This window comes from Myotis yumanensis, unplaced genomic scaffold, assembly GCF_028538775.1.
Source record: "Myotis yumanensis isolate MYYU_CA2020_CCGP unplaced genomic scaffold, mMyoYum1.0.hap1 SCAF_18, whole genome shotgun sequence".
Classification (NCBI taxonomy): Eukaryota; Metazoa; Chordata; class Mammalia; order Chiroptera; family Vespertilionidae; genus Myotis; species Myotis yumanensis.
In genome coordinates, this window is record NW_027223769.1 from 27,591,964 (window position 1) to 27,604,318 (window position 12,355).

The window sequence follows — 12,355 nt, forward strand, 5'->3', positions numbered from 1 at the left end:
TGTGTGTGCTCAGGCTCTACTCTTGTGGCTCTAAAACCAACAGACTATTGGTTTCCCACCCTAACTATCCACAAAGGTACAATTCAGTGTCACAAGTAAGAGGCAGCAACTTAAATGTACATGAACACTAGTCATCTTAGTCTATAGTAAAAGAAGGATTAAAAACCACTCTGTACCAGTATGATGTGTTCATTGCTATTTATGTGCTCATTAAAGTTTGCCAACATTAAAGGGCTTAACAACTTCACAAACTGTACCCAGTGCAAAAGGGATTAGCATACCAGGAGAAGAAATGAGGCTGAGGAACAAAACCCTCATGGAAATTAATTCCCCCACAAAGCTTGAGTGGAGGAAGTCTGGCTTCCCCCCCACAGGAGGCTTTCTAGGAAGTCTGTACGCAGCACAGAGGGGAAGAATGCGGTCGCCATCCACTAATGGGAGGAGGATGACATGGCTCTCTAAGCCAGTATGAGGGCACCTGGGGTATGGAGGCCCTTGTTTTCCCAGGAGCCAACGGGAAACAGCAAGTTCCTGGGGTGAGCTGGCCATTTGCTTGAGTGGAGGAAGCCAAAGCCTGCCTCAGGGGTCCTCAAAACAAAGCGCACTCTACTTCAAGGATTAGCGCTAAAGGATCCCTGGAGCAGGTGCCAGCTTGGCTCAGACAAGAGTCGTGTGTACATAGTCTAGGCAAGTCACCCTTTGTATGGGCTCCCTGTTGTAGACAGGAATTTGCAGTGCAAATCCCCAACCCATGACAGTAGGAGTGGCCCCCTATGTTCTCACAGATGCTTGCCCTGAACCAAAAGCAATTGTGAGCATGCTCCCTTAAATTGTTTGTATCGAGCAGGTCTGACCAAGGTTACGCCCTTGCCTGAGATGAGCCAGTTTGGTGGAGAAAAACAGAAAGGGAGATTGCCTCGTGCTTCTTGTCTTTACCATTGGTCAATTCCAAACCGTAAGGACAAGAAGCCCACGGTGTGCCAAGCCAGCAGGTTCTCTGGGCCCGGGATGATGGGGTCTGAGGTCATCCTAGGAGAGTTGTACGATCCAGTGCAGCCAAGCTGCCCATGAAGGAGCATCCTCAAGGCCAAACCTGCTCTGCCTGACCTGGGTGTTAAAGAGCAGCCTGAGCACCAGAATTAGTTATGTCCAATCGTGCAGTCTGCTGAGGAGCCAGACTGAGGTTAAAGCAGCTTTTTTCCCAGAGTCTTCACTGCTCTCCATGGGAAAAAAGAAGTCCCCAGGAGTACCAAGGTCTTCCTGAGACTGAAGCCCCACCAGACCTCGCCCAGGAGGCAGGCGGGGGAGGCGTGCACTGTCCCAGCGATCCACACCAAGGCGGCTCAGTGTAAACAAAGCCTGGTGCTGGGGACAAGCGGATGCGGCCTGGTGTGAGGTTTCCAGAAGAAAACGACCACGTCTAGCACCTCGGAGGGCTTGCGTGGGTCTGCACAGCAGCCCCTCACACCCACCCTTAGCAAGTGGAACAAGCTATTTGGTGGCTCAAGTCCATGAGACAGTGACAGCTGAGAGAATTCAGGTGATGGACCTGAACGAGAAGTTTCTGTCCTCTTAAAGTTCGTACCAGAAACCCAGCGGTGTACTTGATCATCTAGAACACAGACAAGCTCTCAAGTGAAATAAAGGATTCTCCTCCAAAACAACGGTAGTGCCAGACTTCTGACGCATGAATTTGTTCATGTGTCAGCTACAACCCCAGGTGCTTATAACGTATACTAAAGTGAGTAAAAAATCTTTAAAGTTCACCTTTGCAGGTAAGACTCAACAGAAGATTGTGCTAAAACGAAGCAAAAAAAAAAAAAAAAAAGTGCGGTCAGAGTCTGACCCACCACCACATAGAGACACCTCTGAGGACAGAGGGACTCATCTTTGGGTACTCTGCATTTATAAACAGCCCACTGCATCCTGTAGATGAATACCAGGACTCACCTAGAATTGCTGTTCTGGATTAAATAATATAAATAAATAATGGAATACCACCATTTCCCCCAGGGAAGGATTTTGAACCCGAGGAAGAAATGGTAGCATTTCAGGCCTCTGAAGTCAGGTGCCTGGACCTGGTCAGAGGAAAACTTGTCATAAAAGCAGCCCCTTTGTAGAGACTCCTGGTTCCAACCTCGAGTACCAAGTTTAGAAACCACCAGCCACAGCTAACCTAGCTAGCACTCCCTCTTCCCCTAGTGCAACTCACCAAGTGTCTGTAAGGACGACACACACCACCCAGCAGGAACAAAACTCAACAACCATCCCCACGCCCTCCCCCGCCCCCACCTCCATGCTGGCCCCCAACTCGGTCTTCTCCCATAGCCGACCAATGAGAGTGAGCACCTGAGGAAGCCATCAGCCCTCCACCCCCTGACATAATGTGTGCCAACAGGCTCCTTCAGTACAAGAGGGCTGGGTCCACACAGTCTTGCCATCGGGCCTTTGGTGACTGTGGCCACAGGTAAAAACCTTCCAGGCCTCAGGGGACTTCACCTCTGGCCTCTAGTCAGTTTTCCTCTCAACCTTTGTCTCTTCGGCTACATCTAGCTCAGTCAGGACGCAAAAGCAAATCTTCTGGGTGACTTTGGTGATAGCAGCTAAATGGGAAAAGAAGAGAACTGAGTAAACACATTCAGCTACAACCCCAATCTGAACACCACAAGGCTGTTCACAGCACATCTGTGGCTCCCTGCTCATCTCTCCCTTGGGTACCCTGTGCCAGGCTTTGCCCCTCACCCCCAACCAGCCTTAGCATCCCCAGTCCTGAGCCCAACCAGAGTCTTTACACTTATATTGCACTTATAAGAGGTAGTGTTTTAACCCCAAAATAGGAATCTAAAGATAGAAGTAAAATCATATCAAGATAAAAAGGGAAGAAGTCATGTGGGGCAGTCAGGTCTCATGGCCTCTAGCACATCACTAGTTTGGAGGAAGCCAGCTACCATGCCCATCTCTCCCGCGCATCTGTGAACACACACACACACACACACACGCACAACCAGTGATGATGGGCAAAGAAGCTCACCCAGGATATTCCGGACAAAGAGCGGCCTCCGGGATTCTGGCAGGTACACACCCAGGAAGTAGACGGGGATTCCGGAGAGGGAGATCCCAATGCCAATGAAGGAATTGATGGTGTCTCCAAAGAGGGGCACAATCACCAGAAACAAGGAGCATATGCAGAACACGATGGGAAAAAACAGGCTCAGCTGAAATGAAGGGAGGTGAGATATCAGGTAATGTGGGATGGGGGAACGCTATGGAAAAGAAGGCACCTCTGGGAGAGGGCCCACCCTTCTCGTCTGCCCGGAGCCACTGACCTTGAGAGGCCGGGGCCGCTCGGGCTCCTTCCAGCGAAGGTAGAGCTGTCCAGCCACAGACAGGCCCACAAAAAACCAGTAGCTGAAGCTGAAGTAGTTGATGAGCAGGAAAACATCCTCCACGATGAGGTAGATGAGTGACATTGTGCACTGGATGGGGAGGGAGGGAGCAGGAGAGGGCAATGTCACCACCAGGGGCCCCACCAGATGTGCTGACGGCTGACTTAGCTTCAGCAGATCACCTCTGGCTCGCTCCAGTGACCCCCTGCCCTCAGGAAGGCCCATTCTCCACTTTAATCTTCATGGTGGCATCTCTCCCTCTGCATCTGGAGGCCCGTCCTCCACCCAGTGACTCCTTGACCCTTCTGAGGGCAGACAGTGAGGCCCTTCGCACGTCCACCCACTAACCTCAGCATGGACCACAAGGTGCCCTCCAGGTCTTTACACATGGGTCCTAACTACCTGGCACATGAATGGGCAAATGCCTTGTCCTGGCACCTTAGAAATGCAGATTAGAGCCCTGGCCAGTGTGGCTCAGTTGGTTGGGTGTCATCCTGTGCACCAAAAGGTTGCCAGTTCCATTCCTGGTCAGGGCTCACATGCCCGGGTTGCCTCTCCATCCCTGACCCCGATTGGGGGCATGCAGGAGGCAGCCAATCAATGTTTCGTTCTCTGGCATCATGTTTCTCTCCCTTTCTCTCTAAAAATCAATAAAAGATCTTTAAAAATTCCAGGAGGAAAGTATCCTGTTTTGTTTTGTTTTTTCAGATATTCAACATAAAACTAAATAATGAAGCTTATTGCTGAGGGGGAGGATTCGTTGAAATAATGATACATTTAAGGGGCATATCATCATACTTGGCATATATAAAGCACCCCCAAAATTAGCTATTATTATTATTTTCATCCCCAAAGAGCCGACCCCAGACCCAGAGCTGAACCTAGACCAGCCGTGGGCAAACTACGGCCCGCGGGCCGGATCCAGCCCGTTTGGAATGAATAAAACTAAAAAAAAAAAAAAAGACCGTACCCTTTTATGTAATGATGTTTACTTTGAATTTATATTAGTTCACACAAACACTCCATCCATGCTTTTGTTCCGGCCCTCCGGTCCAGTTTAAGAACCCATTGTGGCCCTCGAGTCAAAAAGTTTGCCCACCCCTGACCTAGACCCAAAGGACAGAGCTGAGCCCCAAGGCTTGAAGCCCAGACCAGATCAGCGAAAGCCAGTCCTGAAGGGCGGTACCTCTCTTGGAAGAACCCCACTTAGCCCCTAAGCAATCCCTATTCTCCCAGCAGGCCCAGGGAAGCCAGCCTCGGTGCCAGAGTGACTTCCACAGGCACCTCTCCCTTGAGAGTCTGCAGCCCTTTCAACCTCCTATTATTTTTATATGATAAAAATTTGAAAACTGGAAAAACTGATTATTCAATAAATTATACTGGCATAGCTGGCTATTTGAGAGAAAAAAATTAAGTGAATCCCCACCTCATCCCATACATCAAAATATAAATTCCAGAGGAACCCAAAATTTAGACAATTAATTAAACCATTAAAGACCTAATAACAAGAAAATTTAACTGTTTTCCAAATCTTGGAGTAAGGCCTTTTTTTTCTCAGGGTCCCTGTTAGCTTTTATTTATATAATATCTTAGTCCAAATTGGAAAGTGGTGGCCTTTCTTTAGAACTTTCCACCTGTCAGAATACTTCCATAATTTACTAATTTTGTTGGAATAAAACACTTCACTGCCATCTACTGTATATGAATGTATGATCTATGACATGAATAGAGGCCCTTCGGGTAGTTGGTGCTTAACTGATCTGGCTTTTCTAAAAATGATTTTTTTAATTGGTTTTTTTTCTTTAGAGAGAGAGAGGAAGGGGAAGAGAGAGAGAAACAGACACTAGAGTGAAACATCGATTGGCTGCCTCCTTCACGTACCCGAACTGGGGATCGAACCCACAACCTAGGCATGTGCCCTGACCGGGAATCAAAATGGCGACCTTCCGGTACATGGGACAACACCCAACCAACTTAGCCACACTGGCCAGGGCTCTAAATATGATTTAATATTTCTTGTTAAAAGAAGGAGCTGGAAGAAGGAGAGGAAGAAGCCACTGATATAAAATAACAGATAGAGAAATCTTACAAGTTCACTTCTATATTCTTTTATAGCATTCGCCTTCTCTAATAGGACTAAGTTTTACATTTTCATTTTAAAATAATTTTAGTAAGAAAGAAGAAACACTGAGAGGATCAAGAACTATGTCAAGAAAGCTAGTATACCGCCCACCCAACAGTTTTGCATCAAATCAGCAGGAGTAAGTAGTACAGAGATATACCCAGTCCCCACCCCCCCTCCACCCACCCCCAGCAGAGCTTACATTGAACAATAAAGCAGGGATGGGTGTAAAACGCTCAATGTGGATCATGGACAGAAGGTCTGGGAGGTGGCCCTCACGGGAGCCCACGAAGAACAACCTGGAGGGACAGGAAATGCGTCAGTGAGATCCTTTTTACTCAGCCACACAGCCACACTCCTCACTCAGACAAAGTGGGCCCAGAGCTCCAGAACAAAGCAGGGACCAGTCTCTCAGGAGCACCCCACGTTCTCTATGCATGCCCAGTCCAACCTACCCCCCCCTTTACCCAGAGATGTCTCCACCTTCCTCAACCAGAGGCACCTCACCATTATCCATAAATGCCCTACCCCACGGTTACCCAGGCACCCCCATCACCCACAGACCCCCCCCCCACTTCTATCACAGTCCCCCACCAGCACCCAACGAATGCTTCACCCTGCCATCACCCACTGGCACTCTAACCCACCCCACCAGAGGTACCCTCACTCTGCCATCCCATAAGTTTCATACTTAACACAATGACTTTTATTATTACTATGTTTTTATTCATTTTTTAGAGCGAGAGGAAAGGAGAGGGAGAGGGAGAGAGAGAAATAGCCATTGGCTGCCTCCTGCACGCCTCCTACTGGGGATCAAGCCTGAAACCCAGGCATGAGCCCTGATCGGGAATTGAAGCTTTTGGTGCATGGGACCATGCTCAACCGACTGAGCCACACCTGCCAGGGAAACACAATGGCTTTTTAAAGAAAAGTAGCCAGGCTTCTCTTGTGTCCTCATAGATCTTCTCTGAGCTCTTGACGTGTGATAGTGGTCGGCAAACTCATTAGTCAACAGAGCCAAATATCAACAGTACAACGATTGAAATTTCTTTTTTTTTTTTTTTTAAATATATTTTTTATTGATTTTTTACAGAGAGGAAGGGAGAGAGATAGAGAGTTAGAAACATCGATGAGAGAGAAACATCGACCAGCTGCCTCCTGCACATCTCCTACTGGAGATGTGGCCGCAACCCACGTACATGCCCTTGACCGGAATCGAACCTGGGACCCTTCAGTCCGCAGGCCGACGCTCTATCCACTGAGCCAAACCGGTTTCGGCTGAAATTTCTTTTGAGAGCCAACTTTTTTAAACTTAAACTATATAGGTAGGTACATTGTTATTAACTTAATTAGGGTCCTCCTAGGGCTTAGGAAAAGCCACACTCAAGGGGCCAAAGCAGTTTGCCGACCACGGGGCTAGAGCAAACCTGGACTCAAAGAGACAACCCAGGCTCCCTCTCTGCACATACAGAGCCCGACTGACTGGGAAACAGAGCAGCAGAGGAATGAGCACCACCCAGGGCAGGCAGGTCTTCATGCAGTACATCGCCCTCGCAAGGCTTAGGGGCGGACTGGGGAACACAAAGCTTCCCAAGAGGTGACCACGTCTGGGCTGGGAAGACGGGCTGGAGTCTGGCAGAGGTGAGTGGTGGGTGGGGAAACAGCACGGGCAAAGGCAAAAGGGGCTTGGAGGCGGAACAGTGCGGCCTCTCTGAAGGTTGGTACTAGAATGCTTGCAGTCCTAGGTTAAGGCGTGTGAGCAGTGTGCTGGGAAGAACGTGCACGTGCGGACATACTGTGGAGTCTGAACAAGCATGAGAGCCAGCTGTGGCTCTGAAGAAAAGGCCTGACAAGATTTGACACAGAGACGCTGGTAGCATCAACAGGGAGAGACGAGGGTACGGACAGAAGGCCAGACAAGCTCATCCATGATAACTGCCATAAGAGAGGAGGCCTGCCCTAGCCGGTGTGGCTCAGTGGATAGAGCGTCGGCCTGCGGGCTGAAGGGTCCTGGGTTCGATTCCAGGTCAGGGCACATGCCTGGGTTGCGGGCTCGATCCCCAGTAGGGGGCCTGCAGGAGGCAGCCAATCAATGATTTTCTCTCATCATTGATGTTTCTCCCTCTCTGAAATCAATAAAAATAAAAATAAGAGAGGAGGCCTGAATGAGGCCCAATGCACTAGCTGAGGAGAGGACAGGATAGATGTGAAACCTCAATCAAATGTAGTGATCCTGTGTGTGTGTGTGTGTGTGTGTGTGCACACATGCACACATGTGCACATACATACACTGGGAGAATAGGGTAGACACCAAGGATAAAATTAAGAAGCAAGGAGGACTGTCCTGGCCGGTGTGGCTCAGTTGGTTGAGAATTGTCCCAGCAGAAAGGTTGCTGGTTTGATTCCTGGTCAGGGCACACGCCCAGATTGCGGGCTTTATCCCCGGTAGGGGGTGTGCAGGAGGCAGCCGATCGATGTTCCGCACTCACGTTGACATTTCTCTCTCTTTTCCTTCCTGTCCCTTCCTTTCTCTCTAAAAAAAAAAAATCAATAATAAACTATTCTAAAAAAATAAAAGGAGAAGCAAGGAGGACTGATGGCCCACAAAATCACAACTGGACACAAAGCGCATTTGGACACAAAGTGTATATTAAGTTTGAGATACGCGTGGGTCATCCGGGTGGAAACATAGGAATTGATGACATCATCTTTAAAGGTGCTATCGGGCAAGATGCTGGAGTTGGCTGAGGAAGTGAATAATGTGTACTAAGTAGAGAAAAAATGTGGAGGAGAGGATGCTGGAAGGGAGTAATGAGTAGGTGAGGCAAAGGCGTCCAGTACAAAACCCACACCAGCTGCGAGGATTATAAAGAAAAACTGAAGAAGGCAACACAAGCAGAAACAATTGTGCGTTGTTTCCTGGACAGCACTGCACCTCCCTTTGTGTGCAGGTCCAGATTCTTACTCTCGCGTCCTCCCCAACCCCATCCAGTCGAAGGTGAGGTTAGAAGGCACCTACCACCTCAATATTTGGAGATAACTGGCAAGGTCAAGGGGGATGTTTTGAGCAAGGTCAGTGAGTATGAGGCGAGGGGAAGCACCATCTTTGGGTGGGGCAGCTTGTGAAGAACCACAAGGGGTGGAACCTGGGCCACAACAGGCTGAGGTGAGAGGAGATGACACCATATTCTTTTAAAAGACCTTGATTTTTCTGTTACTCTTGATGGTCCAGGGAGGCCCTACGTACACGGACTGGGGTGTCAAAACCAGTTAAGAAAAATGAACAGGACAAAACTTTCTCTACTCCTATCTGTTCCTGTGGCAAATCTTTATTGCACGCCTAGTACACTCCTGGCCTCAGGGACAGCGACATTTAGGGGGTGAGAAATCAGGAAAGGAGCCTTCTCAGCTACCAGAGAGTCGCAGGAATCGTTTCAGGAGAAAAAGGCTGTCAGCATCACTTGCTTCGTGCATCCGGTATCATAAGGACCATGATGAAAGCAGTCTGAGGAGGAGTCACTGGTGCCCTAACTCAGAACACTTTTTTTTTTTAGGTACTAGAAGCCAAAGGGTAATGGGTAGAAATATGAATGACCGGTGAAATACACACTATTCCCTCAAGAAATGTGCCCAGTCAGGAAGAGGGGAGACGGGAAGAGCTATTTTGCGACTTCTGTAAGTGGAGATGAAAGCAGCGCGTGCGGAGATGGCTCCAATGGGTGAACATCTGCCCAAGAGAAGGGCCAACGGACGCACCACGGCGCTAAGGAAGGGAAGCATGTAACCTTGACCCCAGGTAGCAGAGTGAGCCGGCGAGGCTCCTTTCTCTGGAACAACAGGCAGGACAGCCCCTGCACAGAGAGGAGGGCAGGAGCCTACCTGTCGGCCTCAGTGTTTTCTGTGACGTGAGGGGCAGAATCATCTTGGGCCGGGACCTGGTACCCAGCGAGTGCTCGCTAATCGTTCACTGAAGCAGTGAGTCCTGGGGCTGTGCCGTCACCCACAAGGAGCCTAGAAGCTGGTCCCTGACAGGGTCCCTCACCCCAGCTATCACCTTCTTCTCTCCCACCTCCTATCAATCTGTCCTTGGTTAGAGCATCGTCCTGATTCGCCAAGGTCATGGGTTTGATCCCAGGTCGGGGCACATACAAGGATCAACCAATGAGTGCATAAGTCAATGGAACAACAAGTGGATGTTTCTTTCTTTCTCTCTCAACTCAATAGATAAACGCATGAGCTACCAGCACACCAACATCTGCACAAAGGCAGACGCATGCGCGCGCGCGCGCACACACACACACACACACACCCTGTCTTTCTAGGAAAGGGAGGAAGGAGAAGAAGAGCTCTTACGGGCTCACCTAAAGCCTCAGAGAACATGGAGTCTGTCACCAGGGGGGCAGGGACACAGTACCTTGATGAAGCAAGGATGGACGCATTGAGGCCCCCAAAGCAGGACAGGGCCACAGCGATGGGAATGGTCCAGCTGAACATGCCAAAGGTCTGGTCAGCAAATGTCTGGGGGCAGAACACAGAGGCGCACTCAGCCTGGGACGGGGTTTCCTAAGCTTCCTGATCCAGGCTGTGGGGACAAACACGGTCCCTGCTGGGCAGCCCGCCCTCTGGCCGAGACCCCCTCGCCTCTCCTGCGGAGCCGGGGTGGCTGCGAAAAGATCGAACCGTTCAGTGTCATAGGACGACGCGCAAACGGGGACCCCGAGCGACTCACCACAGCCACGGCGTCGCTGTTGAGGACGTCTGAAATGCTCAGCACGGTGTAATAGGCCACGTTGGTCAGGAGGTAGATGAGTGTCACAATTGGCATCGAAATCCCGATGGCCAGGGGCAGATTCCTGTTAGCACAGGTGAGACAGGAAGACCTAGAACCAGCCTCTCCCTGGGGTCCAAGTTCACCCAAGGATTTTTCTGAGATTGAACAGTTCCCTGGCCTCTGGGTCTTCGAGGTACCTCTCCCCCATGATGTCCCAGGATGGGTATGTATCCCACGCCCCTGGGCTCTCTAGAGAGAAGGGGGAAGAGAACCCCTTCTCTGTGGAGAGAGCTCATGAGCTCATGGTCAATGTGTGATGGTCACCACACTGGGGCCCATGGGTCCCACTGGAGAAGGAGCAGTGTCCCCTGGGGATTAGAGGTCAGGCTGAGTACCTGGCTGCCCAGAATAAACCTCCTGCTCCCCAGGCCTCAGGGTCAGTACCAGCGTGCAAGGTCCCAGCACCTTAGCCCCAGTGGGCTCTGCTGCCCATTCAAGGACCGCTCCTTGAGGGGGGACCCTGGTTTCCTCCAGGATGACCATGACGGGGAGGAGCCACGGCTTTCCCACCTTCGCTCACTCCCATCCTGACCCCAATCCCTCTGAGCTGGAGACTGGGGAGGGAGGGATGAGAGCCAGCGGGACAAGGGGAAGGAAGGGGGCGACCTTGCCCTCTACCAGCTGTTCCAGCCGCGCTGGGGAGTGAGAGCCGGGGAGCGGGAGGGCGAGCCCACCTTTACCTTTCTGGGTTTTTGATTTCTTCTGTTACAAAATTAAGGGTGTCCCAACCTGAGTAAGAGAAGAGGGCAGAGTAGAGGGCGAGAGAGAGGTTTCCCATGTCCCAGGAGGAACCCTCAAAGGCGTCCTGAAAGTGCTCAGAGCGTCCTGCGGGAGCAAAGGTGGGGGGCGGGGGAGAGAGGGGGATTCAGAGGTGAGGAAGGGAAAGAAGGAGAAGAGGGAGGAGAGATGGATGGTGTAAGGAGAAGGGAAGGATGGGGAGAAGGGAGGAAGAAAGAGGAAGAGAAGATGGGGGGGAAAAACAGAAAGGAAGAGGGTCAAGAAAAGAAGGGAAAAGCAAGGGGGAAGAAGAAAGGAAAAAAACAAAACATAATTTAACACCGAAAAAAAAAAAAACAAAAAACACACCAACTACCAGCTCCCTACACTTAACCCCACCCCCACTCTCTCAGGAAAGCTCAGATTCCTTTACTAAAACTAGACAATCCCAGCTGCCTCTGATGTGACACCTGTTCCAAAACCCCGCAGTGAATTTCCATCCTCCACCCCCCACCCCCCACCCCCCCCCCCCGCCCCCGCAGTGACCCCGGAGTGGGCCACACCTCTTCCTCCTATTTTTTAGAAAGCACCCTGTTTACCATAAAAAAAGGTCATTTTTCGCTAACAATGAGACTTCCTGTGGAACCACCTCTCTTTGCTCCGACCACCGCACAGTTTGGTCAAACAGTTTCTCCGTCTCACACAGAGAGGACTGTTGCTCTCCTTGCAGTGGCTGAGGATGGGTGGGGCAGGACATCTAAGGCTGTGTGGGACCTGGGGTCTCCTTTCTCACTGGGCCTGGGGTTGATCTGGGTCACCTCCACCCCTGAAGCGCCAGCCCAGGCACTCGTCATTCTCCTTGGAGACCATACGGACTTGAAAGCCCAGGATGGGGCGCCCAGCTGCCCCGTGGAGAGACTTCCCGGACACCCTGCAGGTTTCTAACCAGACCCAGACTTCTAAGGGAGCCTGCCGCCACCCCCTGCGGGAAGCCCAGGCCCGTCCCTCAGCGCGGCAAAGAGGGCCGGGTGCTCCTGGGGCTCCAGGGACACCCGGAGGGTTGGCTGTGCGCACGAAGGCGGCACGTGTGCAGCAGAGGTGCCGGACCGGCTGCTTAAGGACTGCACGGGCGCTTCTTAAAAACAGACCTTTTTCAACTCCAAGCCAACCAGAGTTTGAGCCAACAGGTCTGAGGTGGGGGTCTCAGTGCCGCCAGTGATTATAAACACAGCCAAGTCCAGAGGATGGTTGTGAAAGGATTACGACAGCCCGGGCCTGAGGACGCCAAGGACTCAGGAG

At 50.9% G+C, this 12,355-nt stretch overlaps 1 protein-coding gene across 7 annotated transcripts in view; it reads right to left on the reverse strand.

Annotated features, from left to right (window-relative positions):
- Positions 1-2,274: 2,274 nt before the first annotated feature.
- Positions 2,275-12,355, reverse strand: part of SLC7A6 (solute carrier family 7 member 6) — a 28,024-nt gene continuing 17,943 nt past the window's right edge. For all 7 annotated transcript variants that reach the window (XM_070398540.1, XM_070398535.1, XM_070398538.1 and 4 more), the window contains exons 4-10: positions 11,020-11,164; positions 10,238-10,361; positions 9,923-10,026; positions 5,711-5,807; positions 3,327-3,476; positions 3,032-3,215; positions 2,275-2,603 (exon numbers count right to left, since the gene is read on the reverse strand). In XM_070398540.1, the coding sequence (XP_070254641.1) occupies positions 2,509-2,603; positions 3,032-3,215; positions 3,327-3,476; positions 5,711-5,807; positions 9,923-10,026; positions 10,238-10,361; positions 11,020-11,164 (899 nt within the window). In that variant the 3' untranslated portion in view covers positions 2,275-2,508. The remainder of the gene's footprint in view (positions 2,604-3,031; positions 3,216-3,326; positions 3,477-5,710; positions 5,808-9,922; positions 10,027-10,237; positions 10,362-11,019; positions 11,165-12,355) is intronic.